This window comes from Dunckerocampus dactyliophorus, chromosome 14, assembly GCF_027744805.1.
Source record: "Dunckerocampus dactyliophorus isolate RoL2022-P2 chromosome 14, RoL_Ddac_1.1, whole genome shotgun sequence".
In the NCBI taxonomy this organism is placed as follows: domain Eukaryota; kingdom Metazoa; phylum Chordata; class Actinopteri; order Syngnathiformes; family Syngnathidae; genus Dunckerocampus; species Dunckerocampus dactyliophorus.
In genome coordinates this window covers 16,800,563-16,820,593 of record NC_072832.1, presented here as the reverse complement: position 1 = coordinate 16,820,593, position 20,031 = coordinate 16,800,563, and the positions used below count along the sequence as shown (strand labels likewise).

The 20,031-nt window shown below is 38.6% G+C and overlaps 1 protein-coding gene across 1 annotated transcript; it reads left to right on the top strand.

Moving 5' to 3' along the window:
* The first annotated feature begins 13,356 nt into the window (after positions 1 to 13,356).
* On the top strand, positions 13,357 to 15,514 carry nanp (N-acetylneuraminic acid phosphatase). Its single transcript, XM_054799150.1, has 2 exons — positions 13,357 to 13,481; positions 13,803 to 15,514. Exons 1-2 carry the CDS (start codon positions 13,392 to 13,394, stop codon positions 14,439 to 14,441), a joined length of 729 nt encoding a protein of 242 aa, XP_054655125.1. The 5' UTR covers positions 13,357 to 13,391; the 3' UTR covers positions 14,442 to 15,514.
* Positions 15,515 to 20,031: the final 4,517 nt, after the last annotated feature.

Sequence of the window (20,031 nt, the reverse complement as noted above, 5' to 3'; positions counted from 1 at the left end):
AAAACTTTAATACACATAAATGATGAAAGATAAATGAACATTTAAGGTTACTCTTACCTTCATTGAAGACGTGATGACACCACCTTTGTGTTTTGCCCTGAGTTATTTATTGAATTCAATAGTATTTCTCACCTCAAGTCGCTGCTTTTCTTTTGATCAAGGCTTCAAAATCACCCAAAATGGAGCCAAAGAAAGTTGCAAGTGCCTGCATTTTGATAAAGAAAGTGAGACACGCCATTTTATTCAAGCAGTAACTCATGACAAAACAGGAAGGTGGTGTTGAAGAGGAAGATGTTGATCTCGCTACCACATTGTGTTTTTTAATTTGTGTCAGTCACATTCTTCAGTGAAGGTAAAAGTAACCTTAAATGTTCATTTATCCCTTTCATTCATCATTTATATTTATATGTAAAACTGTAATTGAAAACTATAAAAACAGGTTTTGTGTTAACATTTTTGAGACTTGTGGCATAACTGTGTTAGTTAGCAAAAAAAACTACAGTCAACCCCTGATGACATAATAGACGGGCGGCTTCTGGTTCCTGTTTCCACAGTCGTCCCTCACTACATTGCGGTTTGAACATTGCAACCTCACACTATCACGTTTTTTTCAAAAATTAATAAATGGTCACTGTTTTGTGGTCCAATGCGGCCTATTATTAGTAAAATAACATGTATATTTAAACAAATTGAGCTTACTATTGGCCTAAATTAAGCATTTTCAAGCATAAAAATGGCTAAATGAACAAAATACAAATATAAGGCATTCAAAAGACGTGATATGTAGTGTAATATCTGTGACTGGTGTGTGCCTTTAAGGGGCGGGGCCTAGAAAGTGACGTGTGTGACCTCAGCTCGCTAGAGTCACTGGCGTGAGTTGTGGCCGACAGCAGCTCCCGTGTGAATGTTCACTGCATAGGTGCTCTCTGCTTATTAATAAAATGATTGAAGTGCATCGTGAGTCATTCCTTAACCACAACCAGCAGCATTACGGTGGTATTGTACTGCTGTCAATGCTAACGTTTAAGTCTATGTTACATCTTACGTCTAAGGTGTCTTATATTTAGGGCTGTCAACTGATTTTAATGAAATTAATTTCAGTTTTCAAATTAATTAATCATTATTAACCAGCATTTTCAACTGTGTGTGAAATATGCCCATTTTTACTGTATTTTATGAACAAATAGATAAGAACAAAAGAAATGATATATACACTACCGGTCAAGAGTTTTAAAACACCCCAATTTTTCCAGTTATTTATTGAAATTCAAGTCGTTCAAGTCCAATGAATAGCTTGAAATGGTAAAACGGTAAGTGGTGAAGCGCCAGAGGTTAAAAAAAACATAAGGTCACCCAAAACTTAAAAATAATGTGTATTTCAAATTAATACAAAAAGGCCAAAAGTTTCAGGGACGAAACAAGTCAACAATTTAAAGCTGTTCTGCAGAAATGGAGGTTGATCAAGCCTTAGCAGTTGGTGCAACTAATTCCTGCAGGTGTTCCAAGTTCTGGGGTACTTACTACCTCCTCTGTCTGCATAAAAACAGGACATATGTTCATACTATATACATACTGTGGTAGTACTATACCGTCATGAACATCAGTTGAACAGCAAAATCACTAAAACCGATCAACCAATAGAAGAAGAAAAGGAAAAGAAGCGAGGAAAAAAAAAAAACAAGACAAAAGGAGGGACAAAAATCTAAAAAATTACAAATTAATTTCCATTATACTAAACAAGAGTATTATTTTGCCTGGATAAAACAAACCTCACCATTCCTAAACATTTTATAGGAGGACAGCAGCTGTCTCATGAGTTCCAAAGGTGGCAACCACAGAATTTGATGAAAAATTTGTGACTGGAGCCACGACAAGGAGGTAAATTACACTTTTTAAGACCTCTTGAGTGAATAGGAGCGAGAATCAGATGATCACAGACAGAACTTTTAAAAAGCACACAGTACTGTAATGATCAATTTGCTGGTAGCGTGTCTCATGTGTTTGGTGAATGGAACACTTAAAGACATATCTTTGTTTTCATTTGTTTACTCGTTGCTAAATGACGTCAAGGTGCGCTACTTTTCGTCTGGCACATTTACTGGTAAGATGTCACGCCAGGTCATTAATCAAGGACGCATCAAATACGGTAGTAAATGTTGTCTTGTAAAGCACATGGATTGATTTGGGCAGGGATATGTCACAATGTGTTTTTCTAGTACTATAGTGTATCTCAGCAAAGCCTGTCGATTGTCAAACATACGTCATTGTAATTTCAAAATAAAATGTTGTAACCTTTAGCTTTGACGCAGTGGCTGTCATTGTGTTTAGCTGGTTGGTAAACAGGCACCGAGGCACGTACACAACAATGCGTTTTGTTTGTCTACTTTTTATCACACTATCACAGCTTCCTGACTTTGAATCTAGGGAAGAGGAGGAGACCGTCATGCCTCCCATATTTTCATTTAGGAATCAATGAGAAAAGTGTGGAGGAACCACAGACTGCATTTTCCATTAAAGTAAAACTCTCTCTAGCACAGTTTTTCAAAAACACATTAGTTAATGGTTGATTATGGCCTATTATTAGTCCATAAATATGCATATTGAAGCAAATGTTAAGCATTTTCAAGCATAAAATGACCAAAGGAACTAAAATCCCAATATAAAGCATTCAAAGACATGTGACGATATGTAGTATTCTACACTGGTCACTAGGTGTCAGTGTCAATAAATCATGCTGCTTTGTGGTTGAATACGGCCTATTAGTAGTCTTCTTCTTCTTTTCCTTTCGGCTTTTCCCTTCAGGGGTCGCCACAGCAAATCAATTGCCTCCATCTAACCCTGTCTTCTGCATCCTCTTCTCTCACACCAACAACCTTCATGTCCTCTTTCACTACATCCATAAACCTCCTCTTTGGTCTTCCTCTAGGCCTCCTGCCTGGCAGTTCCAAACTCAGCATCCTTCTACCTACAGTATATATTCCCTATCTCTCCTCTGGACATGTCCAAACCATCTCAGTCTGGCCTCTCTGACTTTATCTCCCAAACCTCTAACATGTGCTGTCTCTCTGATGTACTCATTCCTGATCCTATCCATCCTGGTCTCTCCCAGAGAGAACCTCAGCATCTTCATCTCTGCTACCTCCAGCTCTGTCTCCTGTCTTTTCCTCATTGACACTGTCTCTAGACCAAACAACATCGCTGGTCTCACCACAGTTTTGTACACCTTTCCTTTCATTTTAGCTGAAACTATTATTATATGTACTATAATACTATGTATAGATAATATATTATACGATATGGCCTATTATTAGTAAAAAAAAAAATATATATATATATATATATATATATATATGTATACATATTGAAGCATATTTTAGGTATTTTTTTGCCTAAATTAAGCAACGAAGCATAACAATGACTAGATGAACTAAAATACAAATATAAGGCATTCAGAAGACACAGTCAATCATTTGTAATATTCTGCAGTGGACACTAGGTGTCAGAAATGTTACATTGATGAGACAGGAGCCACATGTGACTGTTTAAATTATGTCTTATTGACGTCCCAATTGGCGTATTTTCTGTTATTATGTCTACTATATTGGGTAATATGAGCGTAATGTTGACTATAACGGTGTTATTTCATGCCTAGAGGGTTTTAATAATGTTAAAAACCTTATTTAGAAGGTTGTAAACAGGTTTTCTTTTCTCTAACTATTAAAATATTCCATTTATAAATAAGAAATCCTACTTGGTGGAAATGTTGTTCACTTACTATCACGGGCGGGTCTGGAACCAATTAACCGTAATAAAAGAGGGATTACTGTACAAAACAAATATGGCAGTTTCATCTTCTTCTCTTCTGGGCATTCTTTTTACAAGATGTTCTTGGACACCAAAGTCATCCAACCGGTGTGTTAAGGCTTTTCATTCATGAAATGAAAGCTGGTGATTCAACTCATACAGTAAGTAAATGTAGACTGAAGCATGTCACAAGAAATATAATCCAGCAGCAGGATTAGGCAATAACACCCGACAATTATCCAAACACAAACACAATGTTACAGCTGCAAGACACTTTGAGTCACCAGACTTTATTCCAGGAATGCAACCAGAGTTTGCGTCACCATCTGCTTTCAACACACCGCATCAGTCTTTGGAGAACCATGACCTCAGTCCCAGTTTACTCACTACCAAGTCCCTTAGTCATGGAAAATGACCTGAAATTATTTTCAATTGTTACTATTTGTACCCTCAGGTTAGCTCTAACAGGCGGGAATTCTCAGAAGTAACAGCAGATGTCGATGTAAGCTGAATGGCTGCACGGATTTCATGTAAAATAACAACACATTCTAGAATCAATTTGATTTTAGAATGAATCTGATTTGTTTGAGTCTACCACTTGACTTTTTGTTCCATAATGCTCAGGATCTTTCAAAAAAATGTAGAATGACTGTTTTACTGCGCCCAACCTCAGCAGCAACGCTGCGAGAGGCCTTGCTTATGCAGCTCGACAATCCGACCACGTACAGTGCACACATCTCTGTCCTTAGTACTGTCTAGCTATTGTGGCAATATGTTGACATCATGTACGTTGACCCACACAGTAATTGATCTGCCTCTGTGACTGCCATGCATCAGCAAGTTCATAGTGGGAGCATAATATGATGTTTGTTACATTTGACTCTTCATAGCTTTCCTTATTTACACACTTGTATGAGTCAGAGGCTTAAAAAGTTTGTATTTTGAGGAAAATGATTGTACATACTCGGTTTGACACTGCTCAGTAAAGCATTACCACAGGGTATAGTATAGCTTATACAGTATAGTCATCCCTCGCCACTTCGCCATTCCAATTTTGTGGCTTCACTCTATCATGGTTATTCGAAATAAATGAATGAATTAATTATCCCAGTTTCGTGGTTGACCAAGGCCTATTATTAGTAAAATATAAATATATATATATATATATATACAGTATATATATATATATATATACACAGTGTATATATATATTTATGCATATTTGTATGCATATTTAAGCAAATTTTAAATTAAGCATTTTCAAGCATTAAAATGGCTAAAGGAACGAGAAGGCATGCAGAAGACGCATTCAAAGATGTAATATGACTTTCAACATTTTTTGACTAATAATAGGCCATAGTCAACCGAAACAGCAATCATTTATTAAAGAATTATGTTTTGGAAAAACACAAGGGAACCATGTTCGAACCGCAATGTAGCGACTGCATGTCGAAGGATCCTGCATGTTGAATGATCTCTGTGAAGCGACACAAGGCCAGGCCATGTAGACACACACCATCCATATGGTATCACACCTCTTCTGTGTCAATACCAGACTTTCCATCTGCACTCCCGTTTTTCAGAGTTTATAGCAAATGGCATTGGGCATGTCTTGTCATTAACACTCCTCCTTGACTGAGGAAAAAGTACTTCACGTGGAGTGAAGTGCCAGCACCTGGGGCCGTCAGTCAAGCAGCTCTCGACCATCTGCTCCTTTCCTTGGCAGCGTCACCACGTTGTCCATCCGAAACCAGTCACACTGCTCAGAAAAGGACCGATTGGGTTTGTTTCCTTAACACTGAGCCTAACCTTGGCGAAGCATCCTGATTAAGGCAGATGTTTATTAAAAGAAGGAATGTCATACAGTACGTAACAATGATTTCAACTCAGCTGCTGCAATTGAAGTTCAAAGAAAAGTTTAAAAAGACACGTCTGTGGAGAATAATAAAACTTATGTCAGCAGTATTCTGTGATTTGATGATGTAAGGTTTTTTTTATAAAGAGAGCACGCTTACCAAGCCATTCTCTGAGCTCTGTCAGCATCACACATGACGACTCGTCTCAGCTTTCCCAAGATCCCTCCAAGACAAACACTGTGTACAAAGCCATGACGTCAGTGTTTCCACATCACATAGGGAAGTGATAGCAATTACATTTACACAATTTTATCTCCAGGCAATCAAGACGTTTGTGTTTCTGTGGTTGAATACGGCATGTACTACCTGTATGTCTCACTGCAGTGGGACCTCAAAAATCAACCTCAGTCTGTTTTCTAGTTTGTCTTTAATCGTTTTAGAGTTTTTGCAAACAAACATTCCAACCAAAAACTCTTGCTATGGTAATGACTTATTCATACCCTGGTCAAATTCATTTTTGTTTTTATTTGTTGAATGGGATTTTTCTTCAGTGGAAATAGCACAAGAAAGCGCAATATTAGTAAAATAAATACAAAAATACAAATTACATTTTTTTTCAATTAAATTAAATTAAAAAAACAAATTTGGTTTTAAAAAATTATGTTAAAAATTCAAATGTATTTATTTATTTTTATATTTATTAGTACACTTCCTAAGTATAGGCATATGCAATGGCCTAATAGTTATATTATAATAGTTATATTATAAAATATGCATAATCTTATGTTATAGCTCCACTTTCATATACAGTAGATCTGTGTGACGGTCCGAGACCACCAGCAAATGGTGAAAAATGCAAGTAATTCAGACGCCCATAAAAACACCTATTTGACATTCCAATCAAGCCTAGCTTATGCTGCTGCATCCAAACCTTCCTGCAACCTTGAGGGTGACGTTCTCCTCCAGTTTCGGATCTGTATTTGCAGTACAAGTGACAACAAAACATATGCATTCAAACTTACTGTAGCATGTTTGCGGCATCCCGAGTCAAACATAACACTCGTCACCACCGCCAGCGGTTAAAAACATATATATATATTTAAAGGCAAAGTACATGTTTATTGGTTCTAGAACAATTATATTTAGTTTGATATATTGTTTACATTTTTGCAAATTGTGGTTGCAGCAGAATAATGTGTTTATTTTGTGTTATTTTGTTAATTGATGGTTTTGTGTGTGGGGGCGTTCCAACAAAACTAGGTAAAAGTGATGTTAAATGTTCACTTGTCCATCCATTTGTCATCTGTAATTATTTTTGCATCATTTTGTGCGTGTAGAACTATAATTATTGTCTATAAAATGTGTTTTGTGTTAAAATTTTAGAGTGTCTGGAACGGATTAATTGGATTTACATTCTTTTCTATGCGAAAATTTGCTTTGGTTAGAGTCCGTTTTGGTTTGAGTCAGCACTTCAGGAACGGATTAATGACGTTAACCGAGGCACTACTGTATTTATTTTTGCTAACTAAAAATACTTGGAACATCTTGTTGCATGATCAGATAATGTTAAAGTTTAGAAGAACTGCACGCAGTACAATTTTGTCTGTCAAAATGAAAGAAAAGATATATTTAGAAGGAAAAAGGTGAAGTGCATTATTGACACACATTATTCCCGGGCTTTCACGGGCCACATCTGGCCCCTGGGCCTTGGGTTTGACACGTGTTCTAGGTTATAAGAAGACACCCTGAAACTGAACTGCGGACCAAAGAACATTTTATGGTCCACCAAGTACGTCTAAAATGCTCATAGAAGTCATCACTTTGATAACACCTCGGTTTCTTGTGTGTTTTAGTGTGATACATCCAGGTACGCTCATGCCTCAACCTGTTTGGTTTTGTCCTGGTCCAGTCAGCTTGAAAAATGTACACATGGGATACAATGACAAGAGGAAGAATACGTTATGCAGCGTCACGCTACACACTCACATACAAAAGTACCTGAATCATTCTAAAGGTGACTATACGAAAAGGCATGCCGTTGTGCAACAATATAATTATCTTATTAAACACAACAAGCTTTATCAGCCTCAACTCTCCCTTTGCTTCTTCATTACCTTCATTCATATATTTTATTTTTTTGTAATTGGCTTTTTCAAACAACACCCAGGGCAAATAAATTTCACACAGTTGCATTTTGTGATTTAAAAACATGCATATGCTTAACGTGTAGTGACAACATTCATTCATATTCTATTTTCACATGACATGCTTTTGTGATAATACATTCTTTATTGTTTTCTTGCATGTGCCCCTTGTAAGTCACTTTGGAGCTGTGCTGCACATCACAATTGGATTGAAAGATCCTGCAGAGCTGAAAACAGCTGGTAAAGTGCTAGAAAACTATCAGAGGGTCTGTCTTCTAAAAGAACTTGTCCAATATCGATGCACAGATCCTCATTTTATCCACATCCTGTACATGTTTTTGAGTTAAGAGTGCTATCAAATGTGGGGGGAAGCCCCTTACACAAAAATACAAGCGTATCACTCCTCCATCGTGGAAAGTGTTGCATAACTGCCAGAAGAGGCACCATCGTGGCCCAGATCATTTTGTTTTTTGTTTGTGTGTACGTGCAAGTTGTCAGTCCCCCACATTACCACGACGGGTGTCATTAGTGCAACCACATTTCTCTGTTTAGGCTGTAGTTCATACATTCCCCTGCTCTCGATTAAATCTTGTATCTATGTGTGTGCGTGCGTATGTACACTGCCCGCCCTATTTTTAGGCAAGTTTCTTATCCTTGCATCTATGCACTTTTTCCAACTCCAAACAATATAACCTTGAAGGTTTATTGTACTGAAACGTTCTTAACGCTAAAGGAGACAAAATGAGTTTTAACTGAAAATGACAATTCAAAAATGGATGTACTGATACATGACAACTGGATCGTACCTGTTTTCCCTGGGAAACCCCCATTTTTTGCCCTCCTTCCATCCCGTCGCCCTCGCAGTTGAGTAGTTTCTCGTAAATTTCCTGTATTTTAACTTTCATCAAAAAAAGTAAATCCTCTCGGGTACTTCAGGTGACAATGGTGACAGTACCCACGCTTGAGCCACAGCAATCTGTGAGGACAATGGTGCAGTGCCATGGCAATAAGGGAAATTCCAACTCAGATTTACTAGGCATTTACATTCAAATTAGCATTTTTTTACGAATAATAAGCCATGTTCATCCCCGAAACAGGGACAACTTTATATACGTGGGGCTGCCATAATTAACCTATTAACGGAGGTTACTAATTTATTTCATTAATCACGATCAAATATTTAACCTAATTAATAGGTACGAGCTGGATACTTGTTTTAGACGAGTATCCGTTCCGGATCATTTTTGCTGAGTACGAGCATGAAACGAGTACAGCTTATCATTATCTGTAATCGTGATGAAGGAAAATCCTCATTGGGTAACCACTTACATATGTATTCACTCTTCATGCTCTGTGATTGGCCAGTCACACACAGCGACCGCCGCTCCCTGGACAGACTTGCTACAGCCAGAGAGAGGAGCCATGCCTCTCACTCTTTCACACACAGATACAATACAATTGTGAATATCCACTACATGGGTCAGTTGGAAAGGCTAAAATTTTATGTAATGGTCAATTTGAGTCATTTTTTTGTTATACTCTGAAAGTTAGAAATAATAAATCTGTAATGTGGCTCCCTAATAGTTCTGCATATTCATATATGATCCTTAGATTAAAAAAATGATAGTTTGGGATTTGAGCAGAGGTGGGAGCAAGTCAGTGTTTTGCAAGTATCGAGTCAAGTCTCAAGTAACAACGTGCAAATCCAAGTCAAGTCTCAAGTGAAGATCGACAGGTCGCGTCAAGTCTGAAGTCATAGGCTTGACATTTTTGAGTCCTTACAAGTCAGAAGCACTGTTTAGTGTCTCCCAAATAAAATCCATCTATCCATTTTCTATGCCGCTTATCCTCACTATGGTTGCGGGTATGCTGCAGCCTATCCCAGCTGACTTTGGGCGAGAGGCGGGGTACTCTGCACTGGTCGCCAGCCAATGACAGGGGGGCACATATAAACAAACAACCATTCACACTCACATTCATACCTATGGACAATTTAGAGTCGCCAATTAACCTAACATGGAATGTGGGAGTTAAACCGGAGTACCCGGGGAAAACCCACACACACACGGGGAGAACATGCAAACTCCACACAGAGATGCCCCAACAGAGATTGGGGCCAACATGCTAACCAGTACGCCACCGTGCGGCATCCAAATAAAATGCCATTTTAAAAATGGAACAAGCTACTAAATTTGACAAATACAATGACTGCATTGGACTCAGATCTGAACTTAAACAGCCACATTAAATCAATAACATCATCAGCTTTTTACCACCTAAAAATCATTGCCAAAATCAAGACAATATTGCCTAAAACAGATTTAGACAGACTAATCCATGTCTTTGTCTCCACCAGGTTGGACTACTGTAATGGCCTTCTCACCGGGCTCTCTAAACGAGCTGTAAAACAGCTGCAGTACATCCAGAATGCTGCTGCTCGAATCCCGACTAGAACCAGGAAATATGACATTATTAGTCCAGTACTCAGGTCTCTGCACTGGCTTCCTGTCGCTCAGAGAATAGACTTTAAAACAGCCTTGCTTGTGTACAAGTCTTTTCATGGTCTTGCGCCAAAATACATCTCTGACACGTGAGAGCCACATAAACCATCTCGGGCTCTGAGAAGCTCAGGGCCGGGTCTCCTGTGGGTGCCCGGAGTCAGGACTAAACACGATGAGGCTGCGTTCCAGTTTTATGCTGCCAAAATCTGGAACAGTCTTCCAGAAGATGTGCTACAATTCTCAACTTTGGCAATGTTCAAATCCAGGCTGAAAACTCTTCTATTCAACTGTGCATTTGACCACTCAAAGTATTTTATCTGCACTGTTCATTTTTTATCTTTTTTTTGTTTTATGGAATGATTTATGGAACTTTATGTAATACATTTTTAAAAATGATGTTATGTTTTTATGGAATGATTTTATGAAGTGATTTTACCCGTCTTTTCTGTACAGCACTATGAACTACCTTGTGTACGAATAGTGCTCTATAAATAAACTTGCCTTGCCTTGCATTTTTTATTTATTTATTTTGTATAAAATAAGAGCAGTGTGACAAGACATAGTCACAAAAAAAGAGTGCTAACGTAGCATTCAGGATTTAGTCAGTGTACTGAAATCTAATTGTGTGTGTGTGTGGGCCGCACGGTGGTCTAGTGGTTAGCATGTTGGCCACACAGTCAGGAGATCGAGAAGACCTCTCCGTTGGGCATTTCTGTGTGGAGTTTGCATGTTCTCATGCGTGGTACGTCCGGGTACTCCTCCCACATTCCAAAAACATGCATGTTAGGTTAATTGGCGACTCTAAATTGTCCATAGGTATGAATGTGAGTGTGAATGATTACCAGTCGTCCAGTCCAGGGTGTACCCCCACCTGTCGCCCGAAGTCAGCTGGGATAGGCCCCAGCATACCCCCGCAACCCTAATGAGGAGAAGCGGCATAGAAAATGGAAGGATGGATGTGTGTGTGTGTGTGTGTGTGTGTGTCCATGTAAGAGGCAAAGCTCAGTCGCAGCAATGTGACAAAAGACAGGACAGCTGAGGTCCTTTCATTTCCGCAACAGCATCAGTTTATCTTTGAAAACATTTTTCAAGAAGTGTCAGAGATATAGATCAGATATACAGTAGATTAAATGTGATGTCCTTGTCAAGAATGGCAAAAATGCACCAGATCTGTTCCAAGAAATCCTTTATTTGCAAGTGACCTTCACACTTCCAACATGTTTTATGGTCCACAGAACTCACCTGTCATGTCATAAAGTCCTCGGAGATCCTTCGTCGAAGTAATAAAGACTCAACTGTTTGTATGGCTTATGCTAAGAGCCAGACTTAGCCGTGACCTTCCCTGTGTATGCCCCAAAATACACACCCACAGTTATACCATAGATCCCCTAATTACAACCCAAGGAGGGTCACTATCATATTTAGTGGATACTAAATGTTTTCAGTGGGAAAATTTCATTTCTGCACTTGATCTTCAATCTCCACTTACTTTTTCTTGTGATTGCCCTAATGTGAGCCTATTCCTCACCTTGCGTGCAAAAGGCAGGCGTCGTTCTCAGAGATAGTAGCACGTTAAGCGTCTCACACCATTTCTTGGCTTACATCTTATCTGTGGCATTTCTTTCAAAGCCTATTGGAACGCTCATGCAAGCACCTGACCTACAGTCAAACAAAACGAGCTCAGGTAATGTGAGAAGAGCTTGTTGTGTGTCACGATTGGGTTTGAGAGACAAACTGTACCTGCACGCAGTTGCGTGTGAACCACTGGCTTATTGCCAGAGGTGAGAATGACTTGGTTGCATAACAACTAAGGTATGTTTTGACTTTACACAACTGTGTCACAGAATAGAGTAACTAACAATATGAATGAGCTACACTGTAAAAAAAAAAAAAAAAAGTCTGTAGCTTTTACAATGAAGTACTGTCAAACATTGACGATAATTGAGCATGAACTGAAAAACAATGGGAAATGTTTTTTTGACATTAAAAAACTAAAATAAACAATACATTCAGCTGCTAAAACGTTCAGTTTAGCTTGTTTGTAGAAAATGCATCACTGCACTGTTAAAGTGACAATAAATGGCTGTGAACGTAAAAACAGTGAAGTTTGTAGACTTTTATGGTAAAATACCATCAAAACAGTGACAGACAGAAAAGGACCATAAACTTAAAAACATTTTTTTGACATTGAAAAAAAAAACTATTAATTGCTGAAACTGTCATTTTTGCATATGTTTAAAGTAGAAAAAGCATGACTCCACTGTTAAAGTGACAGTAAATGGCCAGTGGGAGGCATTTTTTATATAATTATAATTTTTTGCATATTTTTCCAGTTGAAAATACGTTACTGCACGGTTAGACACGTTGTTAATTACAGTACTTCTCAGTAGTAGTAGTAGTTCTCAGTAGTTCTCTATGTAATTAATTACAGATACAAAACTTGTGTTTGTGTTTTTTTGTTAAAATATATGTTATTATTAAGGTAGCCATCCTTAAAACTACAGTACACACTCACATTACATTAATTCAATGACACAAAATTTTCCACTTATTTTAGCATTTTCAGTTTTTTTCTTTCAAGTGAGCAGCGAATCAAGGAAAGAGTACATTTTTGACGACAGCGTAGCACGTGTTCAACATAACTGTGCAGAAAAAATATTTGTAAGTAAATAAGTCATTTTGCGTTAAAAAATTGCATATTTTTTATGTTTTGGTGTTTTTGTGAGGTTGTCTATAATAATATTTGAATGCATAAAGAGGGGTTGCAGCATCGGCAGATTATGATTACTTTATTTTTTACACTGCATACTCTTTTGCATTCAGTAACACTAATCTACTGTATAGATTTATATAAACTTCGTAACGATTTTAAAATTGGTATTCGGATGCACTGATTTGTTATGGAACAGAGACAACCGAGGACAACGCTCATTTTGATTTACTGACGCCCTCAAGGGGATGTGAATTGACAGTACACCGCTTCTATATAAAAACAACAATTCCCACCATGCACTGCGTCCGTCGCATTACAGCTACTTCCGCAATCAACGCTAGCTGCTTCCGTGTTCTCCTCAGGGCAACATACAATGGACGCAACCGTCATAAAAGCGATATTGTTTGACTTGGATAACACGCTCATTGAAACAAATCGGGCAAGTGGATTTGCGATACAAAAGGTGACATTCTTCTACGTAATAGTACCTTCGTGGTTCTATTTCTAAGGGTCTAAGCTAACTTGTCTGTATGAAGAGATTCCGAGTTGCGTTCATAGTCACTGGGACAGACGACCACACCTCTTGGGTCAAGTAATAAAACTAATATCACTTGTGATACAGTGGAGTAATAATTAAAATGATAACAAAAATATATATTATTTAATAGTATGACAACTTTAAATAATCGAATTATATTTATTTATAAATAAAGGGTGTATATACTACTGACGACTGCATCATTACTGAATTTCTGAACCTACATGCTGTGTATGACTTTTACAGACTCGTGAACTTTTGAAGAGCTCCCTGGCTCTTGATGACGACACCGTCTCCAGCATCTGTGACAAGTTCAAGAAAAAACTCCTGCATGAGAAGTTTGACCCTGCAGCTGGCAGATCCATCGATGAGGTCCGAGTGGGTCACTGGGATGAGAGCATCAAGGAAACTGTGGACGGTTCAACACCCTCCCTGGCAGCAGAATGCTACTACATGTGGAAAAATAGTCGACTGGAGCTTCTTTGTCTCTCTCCGGAGATATGCAATCTTCTCAAACAACTTCGGAAGAGATACAAGCTGCTGCTCTTGACCAACGGGAATGCTCAAACGCAGAGGGAGAAAGTGGAGGCGGTGGGTTGTGAAAGGTTTTTTGATGCAGTTGTGGTAGGGGGAGATTACGCTGAGCAGAAACCCTTCCCCTCCATCTTCAGACTGTGTTTTGACCTGCTCCAGGTGGAGGCCCGGGACTGTATTATGGTTGGAGACTCACTGGACACAGACATCCAGGGTGGGTTCAGCGCACAAGTGCGTGCTACAATTTGGATTAACAGTACAGGAGATGAAGTTCCAGTTGGTTCTGTGACACCAGACTACACAATTTCTACTGTATTGGACCTGGAAGATATTCTGGCACGACTAAATTAAGGAGAACAGGTGTTCAACCCCTGCATACCATCACTAATGTTGACTGAATGAGGAAGAAATGTAAATATATATCTAGGCCTGCCACAATAATGAATATATTGATTTATCGAACGAATAATTAAAAAAAAAAGCAGGTCGATAACGACGAGCCCTCGATAACTTGACATTTACGTGTATGCGCGTCTGCTCCATCTGTTAATCTCCCTGTGGTACACAGGCTGGATGACAAGAGGGTTCACTCTGCACGTGTCTTGTGTTCATTGGCTCCATATGAATGAACACAGAAGAGAGCGAGCATCTTCTCAGATAGCCTATTAAGCATCTTTGTCCTAGTAGTGGAGGCTGTGGCTGCAGTTAGCTAGCAGACCCGATTATGAATGAAGGCACAAAAGTAATCGTTTCTAAGCCGAATGCCACAGTTCCAGTGTGGATGTGACGCAAAGCCTTCGTCCCCACAGTCAACACTTACTGAGGCGCTTGAGTAAATATTAGAAGAAACATCGCTAAATGGTGTTCACAGTGTCATTGCAAAATAAATGCAACCTTTCAATACGGTTGAAAAGCCAACATTTGAAAAACCAACTTAGGAAGGTATCAGCAACATTGCATGAGAGCTCACTGTCTTGGTTGTTTTTATCCACCTATTGCGTTGCTGTTTGTAGTTCTTTTGACACTATGAGTAGGATTGGTCTGTGACGTCATGAGTGTTCTGCTAGGCGGTTTCTGTGCCTCATGTACACGATGCTTGATTGCCATCTAGTGGCGCAAATGTGACATGACAATATGATCATTGAATAATAATAAACCAAATGATAATATGGTTTAAAAAAGGTCGAAATTATCGACCATCAAAAGTTTGTTATCGTGACAGGCCTATATGTATCTATGAGGTTATTGGTAGGCGTTTCTTTTACATTTTGGTGAAATTATTGATGATGCCACAAAAATGTAAGAATATTATGTCAAAAAGCATTTAATTGCCAAACACTGTGTGTTCCTTGACGGTGTATGCATTGTTGCATAAGACATAAGATGTAATATACAGTAAATATATAAACCCGTGTCTTATGCTATCTCTATTACGAACACCTACACCTATGTCACCTACATAAGGCAGGGTTTCCCAGGGGACTGCAATCAGTTTGGATGAGAGGCTAGATGGGGTTATCGTCAAATTAGCCTAATTGGCCGTGACACGTGCATATAATTTTTATGGACACTTGCAGATAAAAATTTAGCATAAAACATGAAAACAAATACGTTTAGAAATACAAATTAACTTTCTTGTGCCACTTCATTTTGTGTGCACTGTCGCCTGTGCGTTCATGTTTATGTGATGAAGACACTCGCATCTTCTTCCGCAGTGGAACAGGGACGAGGGACTACTGTAATCCCTCGTAACCTGACCTATGACAAGATAAAACTCAACTCTGAACCACCGATGTAACTTCCTGTCCGCCTACCACCCAGCTTCCCTATAACAGCACACATGAGCACAAGTCTTGTTTATGTTTTATATGGCTTTTTTCTGTTATTATGTCTACTATATTGGGTAATACAAGTTCAAAGGTGACTATAGGGGTGTTATTTCATGTCTAGAAGGCTCTAATAATGTTAAAAATACACATTTAGAAGGTTGTAAATTCCCTTTATACAAGTAAATAAGGAGTCTTTCTTCTCAGGGATTACTGTATAATGGGACTATCTGTGAATTCCAAGTCCGTACAGTAGATGGCCTTGTAACTTTACTTAACACACCTCATACGCACCTGGTCTGCCAGAGAATAAGAAGACGTAGCAAGAGGGATCAGTGTGGTTATATTTAGCGAGTATTCAGTCACCCCTAGGTTCTGTTCCAAAAAAGGGACACATTTTGCAGCTTGCTCTGGCCTTATTGGACACTTAAGAAGACTCTAATGTGAAAGCACTTATCACTCTTCTCAACAAGCGGCCTGTGGCGCTCTGCATATTGCACTTTCACACAATTGACAGACTTCCTAAGGGTGGGTTAATTGACAAATGTTTATTATTATGCCCATTCCATTGTTAGCATGTTAGCAAGCATTTTAAATCATGTCATAGTACATTACCACATTTTAAAAAGCGACAACATCTCACTTGTAAGCGACATCATGGATTATGATGTCATCATTCACGATCACATGATATTGCATCATAGAGTGGTTAAGGTACAGAATTTGATTACTTTCACTTAACTAGTCTTTTTTTTTAATAAAATGAAAATAATATAAACATGGGAAAATGGAAATGGGTTTAAACTCAAATATTCAACACTCAGCAACTGAAACTGGTAAATACTTGTACTTTTTTGCTGTATTTACGCATGCAGATGATCACTGCCTCCATGACCTTCATCACTGGTATGTCTTTAGCACCACTTGCAGATCAGAAGAAAAAACTTAAGCCATTTGACAAGCTCCAATCCAACATCCTGAGCAGTAAAACAAGTACCTATCTGGTTAAGGACTTAATCGGTGAAGGCAGCTTTGGTAAAGTTGCCCAGTGTGTAAACTTAGGCACGTCACAGACTGTCGCACTCAAGGTCCTCAAAACCAAGTCCAACGTGATATCCAAAATGGAGGTATTAGATTACTATTCAGTCTTTTCTCCTAATAGTTTGTGTGCTTATTGTTAATCTATCTTGTTTTGTCTGCAGATCAAAATGCTTGAAATTGTAAGTGTTCTCGACCCAGTAAAAAAGAGCATTGTGAGGTTTATCGAAAACTTTGAGCACGAAGGGTTTACATGTTTGGCTTTCGAAATGCTAGACGTGAGCCTTTTTGATTTTGTCGTCAAGAAACGCAAGAAGGCGCTGTCTATCAGCGAGATACGGCCGATAGCACACCAGGTAAAGGCTCGAGTCAAATAACTCATGATTGCGTTAAACATGACACACAATGCCAAACCGTGTATTTCCTCCTCTCTCCCCACAGTTGCTCACGGCCTTTGACGCCCTGAAAGGTATTGGAGTCATTCACGCAGACTTGAAGCCTGATAACATCATGCTGGTAAACCATTCATGTGAGCCATTCAGGGTGAAATTAATAGATTTTGGCTGCTCCCTCCACACCTCCAATGTGACCCCAGGAATGACAATTCAGCCCATGGGATACCGGTACGTTAAATCTTCTTAAAATATCTTTCAATACATTCATAAAACCTGTATTTACTTTAACTGTAAGTATGGTAATTCTTCATTTATCACAGGGAATTGGTTACAGACACGACTGTGATAAGTCAAAGTAGGATTCTTTATTTATAAATAGAATATTTTCAAAGTTAGAGAATAGAAAACCCTTCTAAATACTGTTTTTATTGTTATTAGAGCCCTCTAGACATGAAATAACACCCCTATAGTCACCTTTGCACTCGTAGTACCCAATATGGTAGAAATAATAACAGAAAATAAGCCATTTAAGGCATAATTGTCATACTCGTGTGTGTTGCTGTAAATGTGTTCAAGTGCTAGGGGACAGGAAGTGACGTCCGGGTTTCAGAATTGGGTGTTACCTTGATCACGGCCGCAACAGTAGCTTGTGTTAGGGATTATTATGCCTGTTGTGAAATAATTCACACCTGCAATAAAAGCCTGTTGTTCCGACGATCAAGTCTGGTGCTTTACTGACACCTTGTGACCAGTGTACAATACTGCATCTCATCGCGACATCTTTGAATGCATCTTCTGAATGCCTCATGTTTGTATTTGAGTTCATTTAGTTTTTCTTTATGCTTGAAAATGCTTAATTAAGGCAAAAATGTGTATATTTTTGACTAATTATACTGTATTCAACCACAAAACAGTATGATTTATTAAGATATGTTTGAAAAACCATGATCAAGTTAAGATGCGAAATTCGAAGCGCAAAGTGGCAAGGGATTACTATATAACCAAATGCTAACGGTGCCATGGCCTCTAGGGGGCGCCAACATTTTGAAAAAAATGTATCTTCGATATCCATCCATCCATCCATTTTCTATGCCGCTTCTTAATTATGTTTAAATTAGTTATTACTAAAAAAAAATAAAAAAAAATTAAAAAAAAAGCAAAACTTATTACCATTACAAATGATAACAAATAAGTCTCCCGCATCCATCATTTTTGGACATAGTTTTGCATATACTTCTATATACTGTAGGTGTTTTATATAGCTTTTATAGTTATTTTGTGTAGTTTTTGTATACTTATTGCATTGTTAAAAATTTAGTATATACAGTATATAGAGAGAGAGAGTGAGTTATTGTGTGGTTATTTAAATTGTTTGATGTTGAGTGTTGTGTTCATAATGTATTACTATTTATATTATTTATTCAGTTATTTACAGTAGTTTTATTTTGTGGTAAGGGTGTTAGTGTCGTAGTTTATATGTTTTGTATTATTTGTAATTTTTTAAACCATGCCATTCTATTTCTTTTGTAAGTGTATGTAAATCACCAATGGGGGGGGGGGGCACTTTGGGTAGGGCGGGCTCTGCTAAAGTCTCTTGAGATATGCTGAAATCTGACACGCAGGACAGCATTTTGAAACAATCATTATTAAACATGTATGCATGCACCTCACATGAACGTCTTCTTTGTTGTGATCCAACTAACAGAGCACCCGAGGTCACCTTGGGCCTCCCAATTTCCGAGCAAGTGGACATGTGGGCTCTCGGCTGCGTTCTAACTTTCTTGCACATCCGACAACACCTTTTTGCAACAACTTGCGAGTACCAGATGGTAAGTAAGCCACAGCATTTCCATTTGAAGATAGGTCCTGACGACATTGTGCATGTTTGTGCCTCAAGATGAGAACCATCGTACAAATACGAGGGCAGCCGGCCGACTCGCTCCTTTTAATAGGAAAATACAGCCAGAAGTATTTTACCCACTTAAACTTTGAACAGTGGAAGCTAAAGGTATTTTGTTTTTCCACTTCATTACTGCTTTGGCAAACGACAAGACATGGCGTTTCTGTCCCTTCCAGACTCCAGATGAATATAAGCTTGCAACCGGAGAAGAGACTACAACATGGAAGATAAGGTTAAAATCTCTGGATGCCCTGAGAACTGTAAGTTTTTATGAGGCAAGATCAAATGCAGTACTATTCCATCTACAACCTGAGCAGCCATCTTTGTTTTAAATCAAAATCCAGCAGTGCCAAGACACAAAAGAAGTGTTCAGTGAATTTGAAGATCAGAATGAATTTGTTAGCTTTCTAAAAAGTCTTCTTAGCATTCAAGCGGAGAGAAGACTCACACCCGCAGAGGCTCTTAAGCATCGATATGTCTCCATGGCTCATCTGGTACAGGAGAGCCACACCAGCTCATAGTGAGTAAACCCGCCTCACTGCCTCCTTGCATGCAGCATGTGTGTACGGTGTTTCGCTCATAAACACGTTGTAACGTCTGTCAATCTAGCTTGTTGTTACAATTCTGGTGGCGGTGTGCATCATAACTAACCGATTCTTAACACACCTCATCAGCGCCTGGTCTGCCAGAGAATGAGAAGATGGGTGGTGACTCTTTTTCAATAAAAGCAGCTAGTCTTGTTTTGGCGAGTCTGACATGAAAGCAAATATTGAGCTTCTCAA

Excerpts from the sequence above, each read along its gene's own strand:
- nanp (XM_054799150.1), top strand. The coding sequence starts at position 13,392 with ATGGACGCAACCGTCATAAAAGCGATATTGTTTGACTTGGATAACACG. Across the intron at positions 13,482-13,802 it reads GTGGATTTGCGATACAAAAG|ACTCGTGAACTTTTGAAGAG; the intron begins GTGACATTCTTC and ends TGACTTTTACAG.